The sequence below is a fragment of the Neofelis nebulosa genome, chromosome 5, assembly GCF_028018385.1.
Source record: "Neofelis nebulosa isolate mNeoNeb1 chromosome 5, mNeoNeb1.pri, whole genome shotgun sequence".
Classification (NCBI taxonomy): Eukaryota; Metazoa; Chordata; class Mammalia; order Carnivora; family Felidae; genus Neofelis; species Neofelis nebulosa.
The window spans coordinates 26,234,719-26,262,491 of NC_080786.1; the positions used below are offsets into that span (position 1 = coordinate 26,234,719).

General features: G+C 47.7%; 1 protein-coding gene and 1 long non-coding RNA gene across 2 annotated transcripts in view; one reads left to right on the forward strand and one right to left on the reverse strand.

Annotated features, from left to right (window-relative positions):
- Positions 1-2,592: 2,592 nt before the first annotated feature.
- Positions 2,593-22,484, reverse strand: LOC131511815 (uncharacterized). The gene is made up of 2 exons (XR_009261756.1): positions 22,343-22,484; positions 2,593-2,770 (listed from the first exon to the last, which is right to left on the reverse strand). It is a non-coding gene; the product is annotated as an uncharacterized LOC131511815 (long non-coding RNA).
- Positions 10,611-27,773, forward strand: part of SH3BP5 (SH3 domain binding protein 5) — a 77,517-nt gene continuing 60,354 nt past the window's right edge. The window contains exons 1-2 of the mRNA XM_058729863.1: positions 10,611-10,943; positions 12,660-12,722. Coding sequence (XP_058585846.1) covers positions 10,806-10,943; positions 12,660-12,722 — 201 coding nt within the window. The 5' untranslated portion in view covers positions 10,611-10,805. The remainder of the gene's footprint in view (positions 10,944-12,659; positions 12,723-27,773) is intronic.

Here is a 27,773-nt window from a genome sequence, read left to right on the forward strand (position 1 = left end):
CCTGGGGTCGGCAAACTTTTCTGTAAAGGCCTAGATAGTAAATATTTTAGGCTTTGTGAGCCATATGGTCTGTGTTTAAACCACTCAGCTCTGCTGTTGTAACAAGATAGCAGCCATAGACAATATGGTAAACAAATGAATGTGGCTGTGTTCCAATAAAACTTTATTTACAAAATCAGGCAATGGGCTGGATTTGGCCTATGGGTCACAGTTTGCTGACCCCTATCTAAGTTCCTTTCTACCCTTTCCAACTCCATCATACATCACTCTGCCCTCCATTATGGTATCACTCTGGCTGGGAAAGATAGCCCCCCAGGATGGCTGCCACCAGTTCCTTTTGTCCTTATATACTAATGTCAGACCCCTTGAATATGCTTGAATATGCTGGCCCCACTCCTCTAGCCAATGGAATGTGGTAAAATTGATGTTTTAGGACTTCTGAGCTGAGGCCTTGAGAAGATTGGCAACTTCTGCTTCCTCTCTTGGAATCCAGCCACCGTGCTGTGAGAAAACAAAAGCCATACAGAGAGGCCATGTGGAGGAGAACTGAGAAGTTCTGGGCCATAGTCGAAGATGAGCCCGTGGCCTGCAGCATTGACTGTTGGCCATGTGAGTCAGCCATCTTGGATATTCCAGTCTCCTTGAGCAGTCAGCTGGAATCACATGGACAGAGAACTACCTAGTTGAGTCCAGTCATTTCATAGAGCTGTTTGAGAAAATGGTTATGACCTTAAGCCATTAAGTTTCAGTGTTTGGTTTTACAGTAATAGGTAGCTGAAACATTAGTCTTCTGTCTGTTCCTCATACCCACTTAGGTCATTTCTCCATGAGCATCATCTACTCTCTCTCCCTGGAACACTCCTCCCTCTGGTCTCACTAGGCTAGTCCTCCTCATCATTCAGGCTGGCCCATAGCAACTCAGTATTTTTGTGTGGTGTTTTGGTTTTGTGTTTTTGGTTTTGTTTTTTCGGAAAGCTACCTTTCCTTGCTTTACTTTAGGCTATGTGGCTTACCACCCCACCCCACCCCACCCCTTCTCATTCCACCCTTATCTCAACTGTAGGACCAACTTGTAATGAAGGCCAAGCCAATCAGTGACTCTATTCTTCTCTACCCCCAACACACCCAGCCTCAGTAATGGGATGGACATGGGACCCAGGTCAGTTCAGTAAGTCAGTCCCAGGAATTATTGGTGAGGAGAGACTCTTGGCTGGGGTTGTTCAGCTGATTTAACCCATGCCTGGAGCTGCTGGTGCTCAACTGTCTACCACAAGGGCAGGCCTGTCTGGAAGCAAAGCCAACCCAGAGGAGGGCAAGGAGGAGGGATGGAGAGAGAGACTCCTGGATCCAGCCATACTTGGACCCGGAATTGCCTTGGGCTTTTTAAGTGACATAAACCACTTTACTATCACCCCTCTCTTCTCTCTTTGAGCCAGTTTGAGTTGTATTTCTGTCACTTGCTCTTAAAATACCGTCAATGGCTTGACTCACCCTCCACCATTTCCACCAAAGGACAGGTCGAGTCATATGAAATTGCTATTCTTATAGGTTGAAAATAATTGAATATCAGTAATTTTATATGGCTAACTTATTTGAACACCTCCAGAGATGGGGAACTCACTATCCATTGTGCCAGTTCAATTGAAAATTAGACATACTTAACAAACAAAATTATTTTTCTGAAACTAAAATTCTCACCTTTTGGGATGAGCACTGGGTGTTGTATGGAAACCAATCTGACAATAAATTTCATATATTGAAAAAAAAACCATAAAAAACCCTAAAATTCATATTTCTTACCCTTTTATAGTCCTGGGTGCTCTCCTCTGAACATATTTTATATACAATGTAGAACTTGACTGAAAAACTGCAGGACAGTCTCCCTTAGGTAGAGAAAAGTGGCATTATCACCTCTTCATTCTAGATACAATACTTTTGGTAATGCAGCCTAAAACATCTAAATCTTTTGTAAAAATGTGATGTCTTAAGCCATGTCTTCTCTATCTTGTTCTAGTGTGTTTCAAGCTAAATTCAGGACCGTATATTTAGCTTCAGTGAATTTCACTATGTTCTATTTGACTTGCTGACCCTTCCTTTAAATGCCAAGCTTCTGCCCCTGCCCATTGGGTCGAAGTCTTCGTCAATTATTTTCTCTGTGGTTGTCATGATACAACAACATAATGAAAATTTAGTGCCAAGATCATGATTGTGCACTCCAGTGTACCCCTTCCAGTTCTGTGTTTTATGCAAAATTGAGAAGCGTGCCTTCTCTGTATTCATTTGATTCATTACTATGGATGTTGAAAAGGACAGAGCCAAGAATCAGGCCCAAAGAAACGAGTATGTTTGGACAGTGACTCATTAGCCTTCAGGCTGGGTTGCCTGGTCAGTCACCACTTCTCTGATGTGGGCTAACAACCACCCGTGTTTCTCAGCTTCTCCATAGGAACTTGTATGGTTACCAGCTAAGGGTGTGGCTGAAATGTGTAAGGGGCTCCTCATTACTGGGTATTCATTACCCTCTTCTTGAAGTTAGGTGGAGCAGGGTGCTATTTAGGATAGGCCACCCACAATGACCAACAGACCTGAGGGTTAAATGGCTAAACACAATGGCATTTTATCTGTAGCTTAGATAACAATTCAGAGTGCTCAGGTTGGTGGGAGCATTCTTCTCCATGCAGCCTCTTGGGGATCTAGGTTCTCTCGGCCTCCTGGATCTGCCATTCTCCAGGCTTCACTGTCATCTGCTTCCAGCCACAGAAGAGAGAGCCTAAAGAAGCACACGTGGGACATTGTCATGGGACAGGCCTGAAAATGGCATATCCCTGCTGCTCACTTAGTCAACAAAGCCGTACCTGCCAATGATAGGTAGGAAAATGCTGTTGAGCCAAGTGCTTAAAGAAATGGAGAAGAGAATCATTGAAGAGAGCTCAACTGACCACACAGCACTTCCCTTCCTTTTAATGCCAAGCTTCTGCCCTTTCTTATTGGGTCAAAGTCTTTGCCCACCATTATCTCTCCCGTGGTCAGACTTTAACAACATAATGTAGATACAATGCAAATACCATAACAATTGATGGCAAAGTGAAACCATCAGTCTTGCAAGATAAGCAGGATTTCAAGAATAGGAAAGCAGTTTTGGGAACTACCCTGGTCGTTTGCAAAGCCATTGACATATGAGGACATGGCCCTGTTAGATCAGAGACAACAGGTGAGGACCAAAAAGAAGTGAGAGTGATTCGAACATCAGAGGTACAAGAGACACCTGGGGCAATTAACAAGCACCTCAGATATTTCTGTCAGGTTATACTGTCCCTGTGCTGTGAAAGTCAAATCTTAATTGAAGAATTTCACATTATATAATCTACGCCAAAAGAGAAATAATCCTCAACAGTTGACCGATGGTTCTTGTGGTGCTGGCTCTTCTAAGAACGAGCTGGTGGTGGGACCCTCACCTGGGCCCTCCTGTAAGGCCCAACCTCTAAAATGTCGGTGTACCCAGAGCCTCATCCTGGGCCTGTTCCCTTCAGGGTCCTCCCTTTCCTAAGTGACCCATACAGTCCCTGGGCTTTAAATATCATCTGCCTGCAGCTGGCTGGCCTTGAGATGTATATCCTACTGCCCACTCAACATCTCCACTTGAGGGGTTATAGCTTCTCAGACTTACGTGTTTAGAAACACACTTCTTGACTTCAGACCTGCTCCTCAAGTCCTCCCTGCCTTGCTCAGCAAATGGCAGTGTCCTTCAGCGTCTTCTCAAGGCAAAATCTCAAGAGTCATTCCTGAAGCTTCTGACCTGCCTACTCCCGCATCTAATGTAGTAGCAAGTGCGCTTGGACCTACCTTCCCCAATATGTCCTGAATGGACTCCACGCCGCCTCCCCACCACGACCTAGCTGAGTGGCCACCTCTCACTGGGGACCCCCAAGGCAGGCCCGTAACTGGTGTTCCTGCTCCTGCCCTTGTCTTCACGGCCATCCCATTTGCACATGGCAGCCACAGCCAGCCTTTAAACATATAGATTGTATTGCATCATTCCACAACTTAAATCCCTCCAATGGCTTCTCATCACATTTACAATAAAATCCAAACTCCTTCCCATGGCCTCCCTGGCCTCACGTCATCTGATTTGTGCCCATGCCTGGCATGTCAATTTCAACACCGCTGTCCTCCTCAGTCTCCAGCCACTGCATCAGCTGTCCAGTGGGCTCCCTCCTCAGGGTCCCCCATTGTCTGGACATTCTTTACTTTTTCCTGCCTGACACCTTCTTGTCATCAAATCTCAGCTAGAATATCGTGTCCCTAGAGGCCTTCTCTACCTCCCTTCCAAGGCAGCCCCACCCTCCAGCCTTCTTTATTTGGTTATCTGACGTTTTTCGACATAGCACTGTCATTGTTAACTGCAACTATTTTGCTTATTTATGTATTTAAAACATTTTCTCCATCTTCCCTTACACTATAAACCCCAATGAAGGCAGGGATTTTGTCTAGTTTGTTCACTGCTGTATCTTCATTGTCAGAGACCATCACCTAATAGATGTTCAGTAAATATCTATAAACTAAATGGTTTTTAAAATAGAAAAAAAAACCACCTTATTTCATAATTTTAAGTTTCATTTTGCAGGGTAGTGTCCCAATAAAAACCTTTATCATGATTTAATATGAAATTTTGGTTTCCTTTATAAGTAGATTTATTTAAGTGGCCTTTTCCTGTATCAGTTATCTTTGAACAATGAAGATCTTCTCTCTTGTGTGTTTCCTTCATCGCAAAGACTCATAAACTTGTGGAATAAGTAAATGAGGGCAAGGCTGACATGATTTGTTCTTGGGTAACCCGAGCTGGGTCACAGCGATCAATCATTTTTCTTCCAGTGACACATGAATGCCTTTTCCCCTTGAAAGTCCATTCTAGAATCATGCCTACAATCTGCTCTGCTTACTAGTTCCCAGGGTATGGAACCTTCTTCCTTCTTTTTAATGGAACAGCTTTTCTGTCTCCAAGATTCCAGCACCATTTAATTTATTTACATTTTTTTAAAATGCTTATTTATTTTTGAGAGAGACAAGAGTGCAAGTGGGGGAGGGGCAGAGAGACAGGGAGACACAGAATCAGAATCAGGCTCCAGGATCTGAGCTGCTAGCACAGAGTCCGATGTGGGGCTTGAACTCACAGACCGCGAGATCATGACCTGAGCCACCTAGGAACCCCGGCACCATTTTAAATATCTGCAGGTCCCCTAAGATCACAGATAAACATTGAAAGTCTCTTCCTGGGTTCTGTAAGTACTCTGGCCTGTGATTCATCTGGGCCCAGAGGCTTGAGTGTAATTCGATTCGGGACACAAATAAAGGTTCTCATTAGAGGGGAGTGGCCACAGTGCAGGACAATTTGGCAACCCACTGATGTCACTGAATCGTGGAATTAAACAAATGCCTTGTTACTGCGGAAGCCCTGAAACGTTTCCAAGAACTGGCTTCTGTAGCTCCTTGAGTTCTGACAACCAGTCATCTGGGGCCAAAAAGTAGTGCTGAAGGGTTTGGAAGTCTACTTTAAAATTTTCTTCCATCTTGCCCCGTGCCATGATCCTTTGGGGTCCGTGGGGAGAGAAGAGAGAGTGGGAGAAAAGCAGAGGGAACCAGCTTCCCACCTGGGTGCTGGGGGGAAAGTGGGGTTTCACCTGTGTGCAGCCTGCTGGTAGGAGCCAGTCTGTCAATAGGACTCTGAGGTTCGATTCCGAGGTTGCCCTTTTTAAAAGGTCACCCACTCCTCATGTCCCCTTCAGACTCTTGCCAAGTAGAGAAGTCTGAGTTTTCATTTGTATTGCTTGTGTTTTAACTGTGGGCTCAAATATTTAAAGCACTGTGTCAGCCAGACCACACATGCCCTCGGATCTGATCCAGCCAGTAGCTCCCAGTTTGCAATCCTTGGCCAAAGGCACCATGTAAAGATTACAGGTTGGCCCAGAGAGGATGCTGATTGTCAGTTTCTTCAGTCACTGCTACCAGAATGTGGTGTGAATGCACACTCATTTCTTTTTTTTTTTAATTTATTTTGAGAGAGACATGGTATGAGTGGGGCAGGGAGAGAGGGAGAGAGTGAGAGAGAGAGAGAAAAAGAGAGAGAGAGAGCGTGCTCTGCCCGATGTGGGGCTCTAACCCATGAAACCATGAGATCATGACCTGAGCCAAAACCAAGAGTCAGATGCTTAACCGACTGAGCCACCTAGGCACCCTGGAGATTCATTTCTTTTTAGTTCAGAAGAGCAATTCTCTACTCTATAGAGGTTAAGAAGAAGTTGCAAAGCATTCGGGGGTGGGGGTGGGGAGAGTGAGAGGGAGAGAGAGAATCCTAAGCAGGCTCCATGCTGGGCATGGAGGGATGTGGGATGCATGTGGGATGCAGAACTCGATCCCACAACCCGGGATCGCGACCTGAGCTAAAATTAAGAGTCAGATGCCCAAGTGATTTTGCCACCCAGGTGCCCCTAGTTCCAAAGAGAAGTTTTCAATCCCCCGCCCCCTCCCCACCTTATAGGGGTTAAGAAGCAAGTGCAAAGCATTAAAGAAAAAAAAAAATTGGCGTTGCAGGGAATCTTCATTAAATAGCGTTGAAATTTGACAGAAAGGGGCATCTGGGTGGCTCAGTCGGTTGAGCGTCTGACTTCAGCTCAGGTCATGATCTTGCGATTCGTGGGTTCGAGCCCCACATCAGGTTCTGTGCTGACAGCTCAGAGCCTGCAGCCTGTTTCAGCTTCTGTGTCTCCCTCTCTCTCTGCCCCTCCCTCGCTCACGCTCTGTCTCGAAAATAAACATCAAAAAAAATTTTTTTTAAATAATTGACAGAAAGTGCCTTAACTTCACACTGAGGGACTCATACGGTTGCACAATTTTTGTGGGGGCTGTGTCTCCCCAGATAGGAAGACACTATGATTTTATCATGTACATGTTCCAACAGTGAATGTTGCTGACCACTTTAGCTTGCAAAATTTCACTTTACAAAACATTAAAACAAATCTCTTGTGTAAAATAACTGATCCCCTTAGGCTTAAGGCATGGGGCAGAGGAAGAGAACAGAGACACGAGAATCACCATGAACTAAAGTTTTGTCTTATGCCTATAATTCTGTAAATACCATTTCATCTAATCTTCGTGATGTCTGACAGGGAGACACCAGTGTTATTATCCTTATCTTACAGGTGGGGATACTGAGGTTCAGGGAGAATAAACAACTTGTCCAAAGTCAGTTCACAAATGGTACGGGCTGGCCTTTGGACCCAGTTCAGATAGAATTCTTGTTCCCATAACCATCCGTGAGCGTCTCAAAAAGAAGAGGTTTCCCCCGGGCCTCCGCTTCCTGGAGGGCAGCAGCTGTCAGAAACACAACCTGCATAATCCTCGAAGATCAGACGAACTGTAACACGCTTGCTAAGGCAGGGACGTATATTGAGGTTATGAGAAAGAACTTCAGGCGAGTTCTGTTCAACCCTCAGATAACCTGGATCCTAATTTCCAAATACACCAGAGACTTGAGCTTTCAGGGGTTTTCTTTTCAAATCAGTATGTTCTAAAAAAAACTGGTGATCCTCGGTAGCATAGGTACATAGGTCTTAATTAATGGTGTCATCCAATCACTCAAACCAGAAACTCTGGAATCATCTTGAACTCGCCTCCCTGGTGTTATTAGCCTGGTGGTATTATTAACTCCCTGGTGGTGTTATTGGCCACCAACTTCCACACAGTCTCAAATTCACTCCCTCTTTCTAGCCCTTGATGCAGGGTTTCATCATCACTCCCTGGTATTTTCATGATCTCTCCCTCACCCCCTCATGCCTGTGTTCCCTATTTGATCCAGTTTCAATTCCGTGGGCCATCATTAAAGTTGTTACACCTGCAGTGGCCCTCAACCCCCTGATGCTTCTTTCCCGTCCCCGCCCCCACCATTGTAAGAACTTGGTTAAATAAGCTCAACCCTGGTTAAATCTGGTGTTCCCACTACTTTCCACCTGTATCTGGAAGCTGAGCTTGAGTGGGAAAAACCACTCCTCCTTGCTGACTGGTCTCACTGGGCATCCTAAACCATGGGTCGGTCCTCAGTACAGCCTGGAAATGATAATATAACCCGCTAGTCAACCCACTTTCCAGCTCTCCTGGACAGCGGTTTCAGTGTCTCTCCGCCAGCCTCCAGCGTTGTTCCAAGCTCACCCTTATCCTCAGCTGCTGATTGTGTTGGCAATTCCACTGAAAAGGGAAGCAACCAGCGGGGGCGTCTCTCCCCTGCCACTGCTAGACCAGCAGCCTAACTCACCTCCTTGTGTCCCCGGTCTAGTCCCCACGCTTTAACCAGAGTGACTGCATATTGCTCAGTACAATCCAAGCTTCTTGCCATGTCATGGCCTTCCTTGGTCTACCCACCTCCTCGTCTCAGATTCTGCGTCCCTGGCTCTCTAGCACCTGAGGCAGAGTTTCTTTCACCCAGGGGGTTCTGCACACGCAGCTTCCGTGGCTGGAGCGCTCTCTCCGTGAAGGCACGCAGGGTTCACTTGCTTGTTTCTCTCTGATCTTGGCTCAAAGAGGACCTCCACAGCTTGTCACCCTCAGTTCACTCCCTGCTGCATTTCCTATGCACTTACGTACCAATAAATATATAGTCGTGCTGTGATTGATTTTCATTTTAACTTCAGAACGCTACTGGGATTAATGCTATGACTGGCGCAGGCCTCCTAAACGTACAACAGAAAACGTTCTGCAGTAGTTTCCCCACGTCTGTAGTGCCATTTTGAATCACTATTGCCGTCAGATCGAAGCTTAAATAGGAATGTATTTTGGAGGTTGCTGTTCGGAACGGGAAGTTTGGGTTTACACCAACGGAGAAACATTTAAGAGTCAGGATCGATCCCACTTTTCTTGTTTTCAACCTCTGTCTCTCATTTTATTCACAGGACAGACCTGCTCAGTTACAGTTCAATTCCAAGCCACCGGGGAAGCATTGGTGGTTCTTGTGTCCCAAAGTGACCCTTAACGGCCATCTTGTCCCTGCCTTCATCCGTCACTGGAAAATCAAAAGCAACTACGTTTTTAGCAAGGGGTTTCAGGACTTCACTCAAAGAATTGTTGCCGCTCTATTGATTTTTAAGAACAATGAACAGATGTGACCGTCTCAGAGCCAAACCTTGGGCATACACCTGCATTACCTTCAGGAGACAGAACTAATCTCCTTTCACAGTAGACCACAGTGCCAGCATCGTGTGCAGGCTAGTGCCTTGCCCAAGGAGTAACCCCCAATGTAGCTTCTGATGAAGCCATCATAAGCAGGTTTTCCAAAGGTGGCTTAAAAAAAATTTTTTTTTTAATGTTTATTTTTGACAGAGAAAGAGAGAGAGAGAGAGAGAGAGAGAGCAAGCCTGAGCGGGGGAGGGGCAGAGAGAGAGGGAGACACAGAATCGGAAGCAGTCTCCAGGCTCTGAGCTGTCAGCACAGAGCCAGACACGGGGCTTGAACTCACAGACTGTGAGATCATGACCCGAGCCGAAGTCGGAGGCTCAACCGAGTGAGCCACCCAGGCTCCCCCAAAGGTGGCTTTAAAGATAGGCTCTCCATAAGCTTTGCTCTCAAGCAAGTGTGCCCTCCAAAGTTACAGAGCTAATGGGCCACAAGCCCGTGTAGAACGTGTACAAATTGTGCATTTTTGTAGTGACGGAGACATTAGCGGTGGCCAGTGGCAATGTCCTTGTCTGCTTTGCTAAGGCCATCTGAACTTGTGCTGCCTTGACATCATAGTGGTCCTGACATTTCATAAAAGCACAGAAACGTCCCTTCCTTCTTCTGCCTCACGATGTTGAGTTTGCCAGGGGAGCTCATGCTCCCTACTTGTTCCTAAATCCTTGGCCAGAGTGTGCCCAGGTGTAACAGGAGGTTACACCTGTTGCCACCTGGAGAAGGCTGTACCCAACCAACCACATCCATGATCATCGCTAGATTTTCCGTGCTTGGTGGCTATTCAGGTAGGCCAATCCCACAACTGTGAGAGCACAGGTATTTGGGTCTGGAGCTCCGCACAGCGGGGGCCACGGAGCCTTTGGACAAGGAATCCATGAACGCGCGTGCACCTAGCTTCCCTCTGTACTTTTGTGTCTATGTGAGCGTATGTTTCATTTCCGTTTCTGGGGGAACCCTTCAAATACAATTCCCAAGGTTCACCCAAGGGGAGAAACGTGCTTTGGAGGCATACAGGGATTTGAGTGCGTCTTGAAACTGGTCCAGGGTCACAAGCTTCCCAAGGTGACTTCAGGCCGTGGAAATACCCCAAACTTTCCTTCCATACAGTCAGTTTGCCTTGGCTGTGGAGGGAGGAAGAGAGCTACCCCGAAAGCAGGCGGCCAACGTTGCGTACTTTGTGATACTCCCCCCCCCCCCCCCCCCCCCGCTAAGTTGACAGAAGGGGGAAGGCTCTCCTGTGCCACCACCCTGAGGGTTTTCAGGGAGCTGGGGTTTTTGTGACGGAGACCTGGGCGGCTGGGACCGGCGGCGGAACAGTCACAGCGCCGAGGGCGGCCCGCCGGGGCGAGGGCGGAGCGGGCGCCGCTGCGCTGACGGCCTCGGCAGAAAGGGGGCGGCCGCGCCCATTTCCTCCGCTCAGCCCGGGCCGGCGGGATCCGCATCGGCGAGCGGCGCCTCCCTGGTGTCGGCCGCGGCGCCTCGGGACCGTGCCGGGACTGGGGCGAGTCGGCTCTGGCCGAGCCTGCGGCGACCGCCGCCCCTCCGGACGCTCCGAAGTCCGCCGCGCGGTCGGCGTTCCGGCTGCCCGCATGGACGCGGCGCTGAAGCGGAGCCGCTCCGAGGAGCCGGCAGAGCTCCCGCCGTCCGCCCGGGACTTGGAGGAGGAGGAGGAAGAGGGGATGGAACAGGGGCTGGAGGAGGAAGAAGAGGTGGACCCCCGGATCCAGGTAGGGCGCGCGGGGGGCGCCGCGGTGGTGGGCATCTACACTTGGCGCTGGCCTCGCAGCCCCCGGTGCCTGCGGTCCGGGGGAATGGTGGCTGCGTAGCTTCGGGGGCGAGAAGAGAGGGTCTGAATTCCCAGTTTTACCGGGTTCGTGGGGAGGCAGCAGTGCCCGCGTGGATGCGGCCTGACTGTATCGCGGGGATCCCCCGCAGACCCCCGCCGGACCTGGGGGTCGCCGCAGCCTGCCCAGCGGTTCGGGCGGATGTGCAACAAAGGGAAAAAGGGGGCGGGGGCACCCTGCGGGTGTTGGGGTCCTCCCCCACCCCCCGGCCCCTGCCGGCCAGGCTAGCTGCGGTCGTCGCGCGGCCTCGGGGCTGGGGGCAGAGGGGTCGCCCGGCCCGCGTGGGCCTGGGCACCGTGGGCGTTGTCCGCCCCTGCAGCGTGGGCTGGCACCGTGGCCGGGTTGCGAGTCCTCACCTGGCGGAGGTGCCCGGCCTGAGCCATCTTCCGCCTCCTCTGATGCATTGTTAGCAAAGGGCTTATTGTCACCACAGGCTCAGACCTCCGCTTGGCTGCGAATGGTTGAAAACCCAGCTTTTCCTTGTTACGGGGTCGGGGTGTGAACAGAAATCGGGGACAACTGATGCGCAAAGCTGACGCGGGGAGAAGGCGAGGGGATTGGCCTGGCTCTCTGTGCCTCCATTTCTGAGGGAGATGATTAAAAAACAATTTCCAAGGCAAGATCTAGGAGTGACAGCTTAACCTCCTCACCCTCTAGGCAAAAAGCACGGCAAATCCCTTTCCAAGACTGGTTTTTCTCCCTTTTCATAAATCATTTAATATATATATATATATATATATTGCTTTTAACCATGCGCCGCAATTTCTGGAGCCCTAATTGGTTTTTCAGTGCACAGATCAATTAAAAGCTCATTTAACTCAGCTGTTGCCATTTAAATGAATTGTTTTGGCAGATTAGCAAGATAAAGATCAGGTGGAAAAATCTTTTCAGTTAGGGATTCTATTAATTAAAATCACTAGTTTAGACTACTAAATCTTGTTTTCCTGGTACAGGATTTCTGTTAACAAGATCCTTTGTCTGCAGAGTAAAATGAGTTAACTTGTGCTGGGTACTTTTTACAAAATGTTAGTTTAGAAATATTTATTTTAAGGATCAGGATTAAAGTTATTTTTGTTTTGTTAAAAACAGCTAGGAGGCTTTAATTGGCTGTTTGAAAAGATTTTCATCTCTAGAAAAATAACCACTAATGAGTTAATGCCAGAATTCTACCCTTGATTTACATCATTTCACTGGGTTTAGAGTTTTAGCTTGGCCTTGTTTATTTTCTTTTATTGTCTTTTCTGCATAGTTTTTCCTGTAAGGCAGAAGGTACTGTTTTGATTTGACTCTTAAACCATTTGTAACAGGTGGGTTTACCTGAAGGCACGTACCTGGAATAAATACTTGACCTTCTAAGAAAAAAATTCCTAGGACCTTAAGACATTTTTGAAAGGACACCATCGAGAAGAAGATTTCAGAAATACCGACGTTCATTTGCTTTTCCAGCCAAAGCTCAGCTATTTTCCTTGAGAATTAATATTGACTTGTCCCTCTTCCTACAAATTGTGCTGGAGTACTTTTGCAGAGAATGAGCTCATTCCTACTGGAAACAAAAGACAAATCGTTTCAATCTTTTTCCCCCCCTCTTCTCTTCACTAGGGAGAACTGGAGAAGTTAAATCAATCCACGGATGACATCAACAGACGGGAGACTGAACTTGAGGTACAGAAGGCTGGGTCCCTGGTTCCTGGTGAGGTAGTGTCAGTCCTGCTGACACGAGGCTGCTTGATTTTGTTTTAATAGCTGGAGGATGACTGCTGGCGTCCCCTTCATGGAGTTGAGCAACAGCCCGCTGTCTGACAGAATAAAATACACTGCTGAGCCCAGTGTGTGGGTGGAACACATGTGGATCCTATTTCACATGTTTTTCATCATGGGAGCTCCGTGGGGCCAAAACCAGGGGCTGTGTGGAGCCTTGAAGTTCATGTGTTTTGTGGAAAAGCTTGAAAGGATTGAGGGGAGAATTAGCTGCATTGTTTCATAGAGAAGAACGAATGAGTTCACAGAATCTCTTAAATATTTTCGGGGGGTTCCTTACGTTTGTACTTGGAAACATTGCGTATTTCCTTAGACTTCTGCCGTTTTTGACTTTCTGTCCTAAAAATTCACCCCCCTTCCATCTCCCTGCTCATTTCTTTATTGTCTGCTTGCGTGTAGAATGTAATTATCTTAATGGTAAGGAAAAGCTGTTTAGACTGGAAGGGCTTTCCTGCTGGGAAGAATCTTGGGGGACTAGAACTTGATTTGAATTTCATGAGCATCTTCCAACGTGAGTGTAAACAGATGAGCATTCTTCACAACTACCAATTAGTCCCCAGCCCTTTTTAGTAGTGGTTGGATTTACCATCCATCAGCAAATTTGAACAAGCCCCGCATGTATCTGAGAGCCTGTGAATGATTCTGTCAGAGTTGAAGGGATGCAGGGAGCTATTGGGAGGACCGTTTCTGTAGCAGGAGAAATAGCAGGGAAGGTCACCGGAAAGGGCAGGAAACATCTGGTCCCTAAGAATGAGGGTGGGGGAGATAGGAATAATCTACTGGGAATACGCTGGCAGTCTTGACTTCTGGCTGCATGGCTAGGCCCCCGAGGCACCAAATCTGGGTGTGGCAAAAAAAAAAAAAAAGATTAAAAGCTTGTTTTCTGAGTTGTGTGTGAAGGGTTATCACCAACCCCTCTATTCTGATTGTATGTATCCATGAACCCTGGCTGCCCTTCTTCCCCCAAGTGAAGTAAAACCTGCATGTTTATTTAAAATGTTTTGACTGCTGATGAGTTGAGGCTTTTTGGGCAATTGAAATCTCTCAGAATCTCACATTTCTAATAATATTCAACGACAAAAACCCTACCATTTCTGTAGGGCTGTAGGGTTTACAAAGGGTTTTCACAAGCTGTGTCTCCTCCTGTTACGGCCGCCTAGAACCGTGCTGTCCAGGGTGGTAGTCACTGGCCGTGTGTGGCTATTTAATTTTAAATTAATTAAAATGATACAAGATTAGGGGCGCCTGGGTGGCTCAGTCGGTTGAGCGTCCGACTTCAGCTCAGGTCACGATCTCGCAGTCCATGAGTTCGAGCCCCGCGTCGGGCTCTGGGCTGACGGCTCTGAGCCTGGAGCCTGCTTCCGATTCTGTGTCTCCCTCTCTCTCTGCCCCTCCCCCATTCATGCTCTGTCTCTCTCTGTCTCAAAAATAAATAAAAACATTAAAAAAAATTAAAAAAGATACAAGATTAAAAATTCAGTCAGTGTAGCCACCTGTCAGGAGCCTAGTAGCCACCATATTGGGCAGAGCAGAGAACAGTTCCATCATCGTAGAAATTTCTGGAGAGCACAGTCCTGGAAGTTGGGGGTCTACCTCCTCACCAGATGAGGATGTGGGGGTACTGGGCCTACTGGTTCTGTGATGTGGCAGAGGCTGGTCATTTTCCACATGCCTGCTAGCTCTCATGTTCTTCCATTCCAAGTAGGAGTAGACAAGTTGGAAATAGTCTTGTGGTTTTTTTTTTTTTTTTTTTTGCAAACGATTGCTTTCTTTCTTTGACAAAATTTGCCCGTACTCCACTTTTTTTGGGTCATGAACAAGACAGCCCCATATGGTGCGCTAACCTTCTGAATATAAAATTAGTTCACCTGATAAACTTTTCACTCTGATTTCACAATCCTCTTTCTGAATACACTTAAGTGTTTGTCTGTCACAGGAAGCTGCAGGACAGGTGTTTCCTGCCTCGCTCTGGAGATCACTAGGCAGCAGTGAAGAGAGGTGGTCAGAACTGGCCTGTATTGCTGGCTGACCTTTTCTTGGTGGTGTTACAAGCAAGGTGGACTCACCAAAGTATCATGCAAGCCATGGAAGGCATTAAAACTTCCCTAGTGGCCACATTAGAAAGTAAACGGCTGAAATGAATTTTGCTCTGTGTTGTGTAGCCCAGAATGCCCAACATCGTACACTGTCAATATCAAAACAAGTAAAGAGATGTTTTACGTGTAGCTTTGTAGTCTCCAAATTCTCGTGCATGTTTTCCACTTACAGCACATCACAACGGGGGCTGTATTGGTGTTGTGTTTGTGTGCTTAATAGCTACATGTGGCCCCAGGGCTGCTAGATGTTTCCTGTCACACTAACTAAGGAGCACTGAGATTTCACCCTCCGTGCAGGCACCCTGACACTTGATATGTTGCCGGAGCCTGGAGGGAGGAGGATGTGTATGTGGGGGGGGGGGGGGGGGGGGGCTATGTTCCTTCGGTCAAGCCCTGGGCACCAGGCTCGGGGCGGGCGCTCTGTTGGCCGCTGCATATACCCGGGTGAACTGGACTCGCCTTTGGGGAGTTTAATTTTAGCCGAGGGTGAGGAACCGAGAGGTAGATAATAATTGCTGATTGTAGTAACTGCGGTCAAAGAGTGATGTGGCAGGGGATGGGGGGGGGGTGGGGAGGCGGGTCGCTGGAAGACACCTGAGCTGAAGCCTGTGGTGAGGGAGAGTCCCTGTGCGAAGGGAAGCAGATGGAGTGAGCAGTGGGGGTGGAGGAGGGGAGTGTGCCCAAAGATGTGGGGCAGGAAACAGCCATTTTAACACTGGGTTGGTTCTCGTCTTCGTGCTGGTAGTTCTCTGTAAAGTCGCCGTGATCACTCGCTTGCGTGGATGCCGAACCGTTGCTCCTAGTGGGGTTGGGGGGGTGCAGAGTGTTGTGCCCAGAGACCCACAGGAACCCGACCCTGTATTACGCTCCCGTGAGCCTCTGGTCGCAACAGTTTTGGTCAGCCAGTCAATATGTTACCTTGTTTTATGTGTGTTGCTGTTTAAAGACAGTCTGTCTGGTACACATTGTTGATTCATTAACGTTGGGCTCAAAGGCAACAGCGCTGTGACTCATGCCTGAACACAGCTTGCCTAAACACGCGGACGTTCTCCGTTAAGGCCCCATCACCACCTTGGGCTCAGGAGCACTAAACACTAGCCAGCGTGTCAGCACTGGGCTTGGGGGCGTTTGAGACAGCTGGCTGCCTAGGGGGCGTCTGACTCTCGATTTCAGCGTCAGGTCATGATCTCCCTGATCGTGAGTCTGAACCTCATGTCGGGGACAGCGTGGAGCCTCCTTGGGAATCTCTCTCTCTCTCCCTCTCTCTCTCTCTGTCCCTCCCCCACTCGTGCGCACAGGCACGCTCTCTCTCGAAATAAATCAACCTCAAACCAAAACAAAACAGCTGATTCCCCCAACACAAAGCACAAAAGTGCAAAAAGTGTGGCACTAAACGGACCGTGGGAGTGCGGCCACTGGGCATGTCCATGAATGACTGCAGGAGCTCGGACAGTATTGATTTTGGAATTAGAAATTTTAATGAGTATGGAATCTGCAAATAATGAGGATTGATTGCGTGTAATTTCAGAGCCTCTAGGGGAGGGACTTTGGCTTCTGCATTTCCTTTCCCTTTGCTTTTTAATTATGGTCTGGAGCGCCCAGCACCCCTCCTGACTTGGACTCCAGTGGGAGCAGATTGGTGATGAGGTTTGTGTTAGCTGCTCCTTCACTCAGAATGTGGCACAGTTGTCTCTGGGCAGCCGTAGGTGAGGTGTGGGGCCCGGATTCACCTCCATATCCCGTCTCTTGTGTTGGTTGTTGAAATCGGAGAGTACCAAAAGGCCTTTGGATGCCAGCCACCCGCCATGTTGTCACTTGGATATCTGCCTCTTCCTGCAACCACGGTTTACCTCTGACATTGTTTAAACAATGTTGTATCCCCTTTGCACTCTGATTTATATCAAGAGGGCCAGTCCTTCCAGGCTGTTGACAGAGTAACTTTTTAACCAGAAAGCCCTGGGATATAAGCCTGATATTTCAAATTAAGAAGCTGTATTCCCCCCCACCCCCAGACATGTTGATGAGTCAGCTTGAATCATTGAGTACTTACTGAGCACCTACTGTGTACTGAGAACAGCGAAGGGGAGAGAGCAACGGAGAGAATGGGCAGAGAATTCCAGTTAAACAATGAAAGTACACAGTAGGTTTCCTGGTGATATGCCGTGAGGAGAAAAATAAGGCAGGGAGGGGCCTCGCAGGGTGGGTATTTTGGAGTCAGGAGGATGCATTGTTACCTATGGTGGGTTTGAAAGACTTCCGTGAAAGCATGTCTGGAGAGAATGTACCTCACGGCCATGTGGGGGAAGAGCATTCCAGCCAGAGGGAACAGCCAGTGCTAAGCTGGGCTTACTGAGCACCAGCAAGGGTGGGGGGTGTCCAGTGTCCTTGGGGCGGGGTGAGCCGTGGATGCAGGAGTCAGAGAAATGTGTTGTTCGGTGTGTAAATGTGCTGATGTACTTTTGCAATGCATGTTATACAGAGCTATCTTTTTTCAAGTGTTTGTTAAAACAAGCGATATTCCTTGCCAGTCATTTATTTTTTACCGTGATGTGTGTGGTTTTCATGATCTCCCCTGCTTGCGGGCTGTTGTAGGGCTGGGAAATGGTCAGAGAGGAGGAGGAAGGACAGCATCAGGGCTAGTTGCCCATGGACAGCTTTTCTGGCTCCAAGTAATCAAAAGCTGACTTTTCAGCCTGCCCTTTCCCCAGGGAGGTGAAGGCAGTGAATTGTAAATGCTCATACTCTTTCTCTCACTGCTTGGGTGGGGTGGTTTGAAAAGGCATTTGATTCTGGCCAGCTGTGTTCCCCAAATTTGCATAAGGCCTGCACCTAGAATCTGCCTTTTCCCCCTCCCAGAAACCAGCAAACACTTTCTCTTTAAAATAAAACAAAAAACCCAACTGTTTTGTCCTTGGAAACTCAAGGGTGGGAGAGGAAAGGCAGAGGTGAATTGGAAGCAGCCTGCCCTCTCTCTAATGAATTGTTAGCACAAGTCAGGGCAAGAGAGAAGTTCTTTTCTGAAAGGACAGTGTCGTCACATCTGAGCACTTTCTCCTTCAAGGTGTGTGTGTGTGTGTGTGTGTGTGTGTGTGTGTGTATGAGAGAGAGACAGACAGACAGACATATGAGTGAGTGCACATGTGTACTGGGGAAAGCCCTGTGAGATTCCAATTGTGCTTTGAAGAAGGTCCACGCTGGGACTTCTGTACTTCGGTGAGATCTGGTTCCAGTAGGCATTGGCCTGGATGTGACAATACTGGGCATCCTCCCCCCACCTCCCCGTAGGTTGAGTCCTGCGTGGGGCACTCCACACAACCTCACACGCAGGCTCCCTGCCCTCTCCAAGCTTGGGTTTCCTGGATTCAGGCATGTAGTTACTCAGAGGCATGTGTGTGGCCTTTGGGGAGCCAGGGGCAGCTTTGTTGGAATGGAGGGGCATCAGAGTTGAGGCCTGGAGACCCCCAAGTTATCTGGGAGGGTCAGTTAATATCCCAGGGGCCTGGCAGTGGAGAAGGAAGAGAGCTGACCATCCAGACATCACCTCAGCTTGGGCCGTGCTGGGAAGGGTGGGGTGGCCGGTTGTAAAGGTAAACACACTCGAGGACTTTTCTAGGTGCCTCTGGGTGATTTGAGCTGGATCTGCTGCTGTCCCCGCAAGTTTGGTTTAAAGTTTAGCCATCAGAATGGTAGGATTTAGGGCTTCCTGCTTCAGTGACATACCCCCCACACTGCTGCTGGGATGTCAAGGGACAGTAACTTTTGACTCAGCCATCACACATGTAAGAATTTATCCTTAGGGAATAACTAGGCAAGAATATAGGTCCAATAACGTTCATGGCAGCATTGTTTAAAAATGTTGGAAAATTTTGAATCTAAATGACTGTCAATAGGGGATCTGTAAAATGAATACAAGGCACAGGCACTGGCTGATAGCCTAAGCCTTAAAACGATGACACGGCTTGTCATTAACGTGGTAAGATGTATGGATGGAGACAGGTTCCGGAAGAGCACGCAGTATGGTCCTGTTCTAAAAATCCGTGTTTATAGGCATAAAAATGTGTGGAAAAGATTATACACGTTCTGATGATAAATGAGCAATATTCACGGTCTTCATACTTTTCTATATATATATATTTTTTTAGTTATGCGCATTGAATTTGTATTACTTTACGGTCAGGAAAAAATCCAAGCCCAAAGTCGTGGGGAAGTAGTGGGCTGAGGGAAGACTGGTCTTGGTATCCGGTGACACGGGCAGAATCTGAGGTCTGGTGACGTTTAGGGGCACTTGGCTCATTGGAAACTGAGTCACCTCGTCTGTGAATTGAGGGAGTGATTCTTGCCCAAATGCCGGGGAGGCCGGGAGGACAAGAGGGAGTGCTTTGACAGCCATGCAGCCTGCATGAAGGAGAGGCCTCGTGCATGTGGGACAGGCAGCACCAAGGTCCCCCGGGTGCCGGATGCAGAGACCTCTCTGATGGGCTGTCCGTGGGAGCCAGGCCTGCCACAGGCTCTGGCCGTGGCTCTGTTCTCCTCCTCTGCGCCCCGCCATGGCGTTTCTTTGTCAGAGACTGGCTCTGGCGAGGGGCCAGAGAGAGGGCTTGTCCAAGCGGGATGGACTCTGCTCACTGGAGCCCCAGGGTTTTGCTCTGTGGCTGGCCCACTGGGGTGTGGGGATGAGTTTCCCCGAGGGAGCCCTGCTTTGCTAGGGTGTGTCCCCTCCTGGGATCTGTCTGGTACTACCTGTGGTGCTCAGTCGCTGTTCGGGTGGGTGAATAACACGATTGCCCCTTCACGGCTTTGGGTAAGTTACTTAATGTCTCTGGGCCTCAGTTTCCCCATTCCAATGATGGTGCCTGGGAAGCCATCAATAAATATTATCGCTGCTGTTAATGAAGCGGGACAGATGTGGGCTGTAATGTGGCTCGTCCTTGCAGGGGAGACGTCGGTCCATCCTGGGACGTCTTCCCTGCCTGTTTTTGTCTCCTGACTGCCCTTCAGTAACCATGACAGCTAACGATAATAGTGTCTAGGACGTGCCAGACCCTGTTCTAAGCACTTTGTATACGTAAACTCGCTGAGTCGTCAGAACAATATTATGCAATAGACATTATTCTCACCGTTTTGCTGATAACAAACTGAGAGTTCAAGTGTCTGACTCTAGATTGATTGCTCTGTGGCCAACCGAGCATCCTCCAGACTTGAGAATGGCCCCGGGGGTGCAAAACGGCCCCTGGTCATGAGCCAGTGCTCTAGAGCAGCGCCATCCAGGTGTGGCCCTTGCACCAGCTGCCTTAGGCTGATGTAGGACTTTGTTAGAGTTGCAGAATTTTCGGCCCTACACAGACCTAGGGAATCAGAATTTCTGGGAGTCGGGCCCAGGAACCTGTCTTAAGCTGTGCCTGTCTCATGCACGTTCATCAGGCTGTATTCCCGTCAGTTATTTACTTGTCTGGCACCCCCACTACCCTGGGCCCTGGGTGGGGAGTGGCTGGGCCTCCTATCTTTGTGCCCCAGCACTTTAAGCAGCACCTGAACACAGGTACCATGAATGTCAGAATGGATGGATGTAACTTGTGGTTAGAATCGAACATCCTTGTGGACCCCCGGCCCTTTGGCATGGTCGTGCATCGTGTCCTACAAAACAGGCGGCTCCCCTTTCTCTAGGGCCCACTCCAGAACTGCATTTGTCCCCAGGCTGTTCCTAGGCTGGGAACAATTTCAACACTGCTAGAACACAACCTGTGCTCTCCTTACCCTTCTCAAAGTCCCTCATGTAGAGAGGTCTTAGCTTGTGAAAGTTTAAGATTCTGCCCTACTTGGAGATGCTAGGGGTTCATTTGTTTTTAATTGAAATACAATTGATGAACAATATCCTGCTGGTTTTAGGTGTAAGATGCAAGGGTTTCAAGAGTGGACTTTCATGGTAAAACAGGATGGCACGTGTGGTTAGAGACAAGTGACCATGATCTATTCGGTGGGAAAAAATTCGGTAATAAAACAATAGGTAGACCGTATGTAAAATGACATACGCACACGGTAACAGAATCTGTGCATCTGAAAGAAAAAAGGTCTAGTGTGGCCCATAGACCATGAGGTGCTTGTTACCAATTAAGATGAGGTAAATACAGGGGCGCCTGGGTGGCTCAGTCGGTTGAGCGTCCGACTTCAGCTCAGGTCATGATCTCATGGCTTGTGAGTTCAAGCCCCGCGTCGGACTCTGTGCTGACAGCTCAGAGCCTGGAGCCCGCTTCAGATTCTGTGTCTCCCCCTCTCTCTGCCCCTCCCCTGCTCATGCTCTGTCTCTGTCTCAAAAAAAAATAAATAAATAAAAATGTAAATACAGAAATTGAGGGTAAGCTTTGGAAACTTGTTAAAAATGCAGTTTAACATTGCTGTGACAGTCACAGGGCATTCCACTTTCCTAGTTTGTTTGTATTCTAAGGAAGTGTTGATTCCTGGTGGGTTGAGGGAAAACAAAGATCCATTACCATATAGTTTGAGAAGGCTGCCTCTAGAAAAATGTACCCACAGAAATGACTAGTGGTTATTGCTAGTTGCTAAGAATGCTGGTGATTTTTAGTTTTTATTTCTTGGGATCTTCTGAATTATTTACCATGAGCATATGTTATCACTTTTATAAGGAAGGGTTGGGGGTAGAGAATGAAGCTCAATTATAAAGAGATGTCTTTATGAGTCAAAGAAATGAATTTCTATGGAAGGAATTTTAGGAACTATGAAGGCTGGTGGGAAAAAATGTTGGGATTGGTAGTCCCTGCCTTAATTGTAGATAAACTCTGATGTTAGTGGGTTTGTTGATGAATTACTGTATTGTTAAACTGTCATTGTGGTAATTCATGGGGGGATGAAAAGTGCCATATAGGCATTTTAGGATTCTCTGTAGCCAAGAAACCCTCATTTATACACTTACTGTAAAACACAGAAATCACCAAGATACAATGGTGGGAAAAATTTCAAGTATTAAGAATATTTAGATATTGAAACTTAGTTATTATGTGAATTCGAGTTATTATATGAATTTTAAGTGGATGGGGACTGCGGGCACTTGGAGGCTGTCTTTCTCAATCTCGCTCCCTGGAGTCCCGTTAGCAAATGCTGTGAGTATGGGCTGCTGGCTAGAACACAGAAATAGCTATCTAATGTTGGAACAGACTCTATTGCCTTAAAAAAAGTCTGATCTATCTTCCTTTGAAGCTATAAAGACCGGCGAGATAATACATAAACTTTGCTGGCCGCTCAGCTGGAACCCATCATAGGAACATAGGCCCTTGTTATGGTACAAACGAACTTTTCCCTAGTGACATGACTGTATCATTAGGGTTTTCCAAGATGCCATCCCTCTGCCTCTGAGTATCTCCACTTCACTTCAAAAGAAGACAGGCTAGGGGGGTTGATGGATTTGCTGCTTACCCAGTGGTTGATAGAAGCTTCAGGTCACCTAGTCCGCAGAACAGTGGTCACCGTGGACTGTCTGTCGCCTTTTCACATAAAGCTGTTATTTTTCCTTCTGAGCGTTTATTGTAGGGATTTCTCACGTAGTGGAGTGTGTGTGTGTGTGTGTGTGTGTGTGTGTGTGTGTGTGTGTTTTGGCTGGATGAGTTAAACATGTCTTGAACCTTATCCCTTGGCAGTTATCCCAGTTATCTTTGCCCAGCCCTCCTCTTTGAGGGTTACTTAATCTTGCCTGTCCTCACTTAGATGTTTCCAGCAGTAACAGCTGTATGGCTTTTATGTGGTACACCTTCACCAAGGGTCTCATGATAATTTGCAAAGCACGTCTTTGCAAGAATCCGCTCTCTCTCTCTCTTTCTCCCTCCTTTTTCTTTCCTTTCCTTTCTCACAAGTGAGGGAGGGGCAGAGAGGGAGAGAGGGAATTAATTCCAAGCCCGCTCTGCACTATCAGTGCAGAACCCGATGAGGGGCTTGAACTCACAAACTGTGAGCGCACGACCTGAGCTGCAATCAAGAATCAGGTATTTAACCAACTGAGGGCACCCCTAGAATCTGCCTCTTTCACTTCCTTAAAAGAAGATGGGAAAAATTTTTTTTCCTATCCTTGCCTGATTTTTCCCTTGCTGTGTTTTGCTGGGTTATCTAAGACATAATTGTTTGCTCTGACAGAAACTGCCAACAGGGAGACCACGAGAGGAACATCTGCTGTTGGAACCACAGACAGGCCCACTTCATGTAAACTCGTCTGATTGTGACCTTAGACTCAGCCGAGGCACGGCGAATGGGGTTTGGTTGTCTTCATCCACGCTCCCCTTTTGTCGCCAGCATGCAAGGGTTCTGCTGCATTCTGATCGCCTTGAAGCCTACAGTTCTCTTCCCCGGTTTTTGGCTTTATTGGAAGAAAAGTATAATGGGAAGTTGTCCTCCTCCATCGTTCTGGTTACTATTTCTACCTAGCAAATTCCCCCAAAACTTCATTGCTTAGAACAACTGCTTTATTTTGCCCATGATCGTGGGCCAGGGCTTGGAGAAGGCTCAGCTGGGGCTGAGAAGGCTGGGAGAAGGCTCTCACTGGAGGCGTCTCACGCATTTGCAGTCTGATGTCAGCTGGGGCTGTGGTCCTCTGAAGGCTGGACGGGACATCCGAGGAGGCCCACTCCTGTGTCTGGTTGGGGACACTGGCTCTTGGCCGAGAGCTCAGCCGGGGTTGTCCACCAGACTGCTGAATCTGACCTTTCTGGCATGTTGTCTCAGGCACTCTGACTGCCTCATGGCGTTTGGCTCCCCTGACGGTGAGCATCCAACATGACCAGGTGGAAGCATCATGGCCTTTTCTCTCTCTAAGCCTTGGGAGTCCCGATGTAGCACTTCTGTCACATTCCTAGCTGTCACATTTCTAGGTCCAGGCAATCATGAGCTCACCCACAAGCGGAGGGGACACAGACTCCATCCCTTGATGGGAGAGTATCAAAGAATTTTGAACCACGTTTTAGGGGCACCTGAGTAGCTCAGTCCGTGAAGCATCTGACTTTGACTCAGGTCACGATCTCATGGTTTGGGAGTTCGAGCCCTGTGTTGAGTTCTGTGCTGACAGCTTGGAGCCTGCTTCAGATTCATCCTCCCTCTCTCCCCCTCCCCTGCTTGCGCGCGCGCGCACACACACACACACACTCTCTCTCTCTCTCTCTCTCTCTCTCTCTCTCTCTCAAAAATAAACATTTTTAAAATAAAAAAAAATAAAAGGAATTTTGAACCACATTTTAAAACTGCCACACTCATGACGGTGATACACAGGGACTCATTTTGAGGCCTACAGGACATCCATTTACATTTATTTCATGAACAGCCACATTTCATAGTGCCTCCTCGAGTTGCTTTAATGGTTAACCAGCAGAGCGAGGACTTTGGTTAGCATTCTCAGTGATCCTTAAACCAGCAAAAGCAAAAGGGTGCAGTTTTTGGCAATGCACCTTGTTTTGGCAATGGTCTTGTTTTAGGGAACTCTGTGCCACTTCGCCGACGTCTTACAAATTTTGTGTGAGAGAAAATTATGCCATGGCTTCAATGCCTATTAGAAAAAATTAACGGAGCCTCAAGCCAAAAGTGCAGTACTGAGGCAGGCACTTTACAGGTTCAGGGGGAAGGTTTTAAACCTTCTTGGGCAGCTCTTGACATGCTGCTTTCTTTCCTTGCCCCTGGTTTTGCCAGCATCTCCAGTGGGGAAATAGAACCTTGGTATTGCATGCATTTGCTAGAAATTGGATCTACTCCCCAAGTTGGAACTTGTTAAAGCAGACCACACTTTAATGCTATAAAACGTAAGGTCAAAAATGGGTAGGAGAACTTGCTGTGGAGCAAATAGATGCTTAAACAGCATAGCATGTGATGGTGGAAAGCACAGGCTTTGCAGTTCAGGAGGGCTGGATTTGAATTCTCCCTCTGCCTCTTCATAAGCTGTGCAGTCTTTTCTGGGTTTGATTTTCTTGTGTCTAAAATGGGAAGGGTGATACCTGCCTTGCAGGGCTGTTAAGGATTAAATGAGGTGATGTTTATGAAGTGCCTGGCACGGTACCTCGCGTGTAATGTTCAACAAGTGTTGGTTCTTTCTACCCTTGGTCATTTATTGAATGATGGCACCTACATAAAAAATCGTTACTGATTGAAAGCTTATTATATGCTCAGCATTGTGCTAAGTGCTTTGTATGGTTCATCCGGTTCTCACAACAGCTCTTGAGGACATTGATGACAACTGGAGGCACTGACTGAAAGATTGAGACCTTCTCCCAGGTCACATGGCCAAGCGAGCGGGTGGGGGAGCCAAGATTTGAATTCAGGAGTCTGAGGCTGAAGGCCATGCCCTTAAGTAGTTTGGGGATGTATGTTATGGATGTGGAGGATGAGTGTTCTGAGGTTCCTACCAGGACTACAGGTGAAAGAGGTCTAGGACTTAGGGGACCAGGTTTCCAACCTCTGCTCTGATACCGGGTACACCATCCTTGGGAGGGGAACTGTACCTCCTGAGGCCTCAGTCACCGCGTCTGTGAAATGGGAGCATCTGATCTGAATGATCAGCAGAGTCCTGAGATTTTGATTTTAATCTAGCCACATGTTGAATGAATTATGAATCTCCCTCCATCTCAATGACAGGGAAATACAAAAGCTCTTTGGTCAATCTCTGCTGCAATAGGCTTAAATTTTTATTTTTACCGAAGTGCTACATGCACACAGTTAAAAGCCCCTGAGAAGTTTCACCGAGAACGTCCTCTGCCTCCTTCCTTCCCACCCCCAGTTCTGCTCCCCAGAACAACCACCTTTAACGTTTTTAGCCATTTGTTCTGGTGGATTCCTCTGTATGTCTAAAGTGATGGCAGTGGGTTTTGACTTTGGTGCTGTTGCATCCTGTGCCCTCCTTTCTTTCCATCCTGAGGAGCTGCGGGCAGCGGGGAGGTTATCCAAAGGAGGCAGGAGAGCCAGCCTGCCTGGAACGCTGTGGTGGACGGAATCGTTCTTCCCACAGAGGCTGCGTGACCTCTGGAGCTTTCCAAGGTTATGTGAATTCACCATATTGTCCTAATTCTAAAACTCGTGTTCAGTACAAAATGGACCTTATATCGCATTCCAGCTCGGTTGGTGGTTGAAACATTACCCCGACAAACATGCGGATCAATGGGATAGTGCATCTGAAATGTAAGATTTGTGAATTTTTGAAAAAAAGTGGGTCTTGAGGTTGAGTAGATACGTTAAGGCTTTTGGTGTGAACTTGGAAATAGTTCACTTGTGGCTGAACTCAGGAAAATGCCCTGGTTTCAGCAAATCTCTCTCCTTTTTCACAAAGAATCCTGTGGATTTAAAAACCTATGTTTGACCATGAATGAAAAAGCACTGGGACCCATCCGTCTAAGGATGTGTGTGTCATTGGTGGTGGTGGTTGGGGGGGGGGGGGGGTTGTTATGCAACTTTAAGTCTTTCCTCCAGGGCCTTCTAGGACTGATCCTTCTACCCCAAGATTTAAAGGGCTGTGGGGTTTTTCCTTTGTGGTGCTTTGACCTTGGGCTGTTGAAACATACTTTTTTTGTAATTGGTTAAATTCCATTCTGGTGGCTCATGCACACGTCACATCAACAAAAAAGATGAATTGAAAGTGAGTCGTTTTTAACTGGCTCATATTATTCAAAAATATCAAGGCCATGGAGGACAAAAAAAGACTGCAGAACTGTTCCAGATTAAAGAAGGCTAGAGAAATATGACAACTAAATACAAGCTGGCAATCCTGGATTGGATCCTGAAAGATTTTGTTCCTTTACTATAAAAGACAATAGTGAGACAGTTGATGTAATTTGAATGAAGTCCTAGACCAGGTTAGTTGGCTTGGTATCTGTGTTGATTTTCAGATTCTCCTCATTGTACTCTGGCTATGTAAGAGAGTGTCCTCAGCTTTGGGAACTATGGGCTAAAGTATTTCAGGGTAAAGGGACATCATGTCTGCATCTTACCCTCATTTTTTCCAAGTCTGAAATTATTTTATTTTAACTTTTAAGTTTGTTTATTTTTGAGACCAAGAGAGAGCGGGGGAAGGGCAGAGAAGAGAGAGAAGGAGGGAGGGAGGGAGAGAGAATCCCAAGCAGGCTCTGTGCTGTCAGCACAGAGCCCAATGCAGGCCTCAAACCCACAAACTCTGAGATCATGACCTGAGGTGAAATCCAGAGTTGGACCCTTAACCAAGTAAGCCACCCAGGTGCCCCTGAAGATATTTTAAATTAAAAAGCTGAAAGGAAGAGCCTTCTCCTCATTCCCAGATCTGTCAACTGCCTTAACTCAGCCTCCAAATGGCTGGGCCTGTGGGATCTTGACGTTGGATAGAGCTTCAGGGGAATCTGCATGGTTGAGGCTGGCAAGACCGCTCTGGCAGGCTGTGATGTCCTGGGAGAGGTGACTGGGTGCTCACCTGCATGTCTGGAAACATTCTGCAGTCCCATCAGAGCTCTAAAACAGAGCCTTTCTGGGTAGGAGGAACTTGGTTCTACTCGGGCCTAAAGAAAGCTCTCAGACCTCTGTTCACCTCAGAAGAGAAGAACTCGCAGCAGGAAACCATATTGACCACCATCTTTTGTTACTTTCCTTTTTCCCCCCTCTTGGTAGAAGGAACCTCTCGGTAGTTCAGACCCAGGACAAGTGCGGTGCTATGAGAAGAGGAAACAGCCCTTGATCTTGTCACCAAGGCTGCATAGGGACGGCCCCTCGGTCCGGAGCTGCGCAGTGCCCAAACTGGGATTAGAATCCCTTATGCTGTGTCCCACAACCGCTCAAAACAGCTTGAGTCAAAGGAATTTCTGCAAGGTTGGAGTCTTTCCTGGAACCCAAGGGAGAGAAGCACCACAGAGCCTTAAGT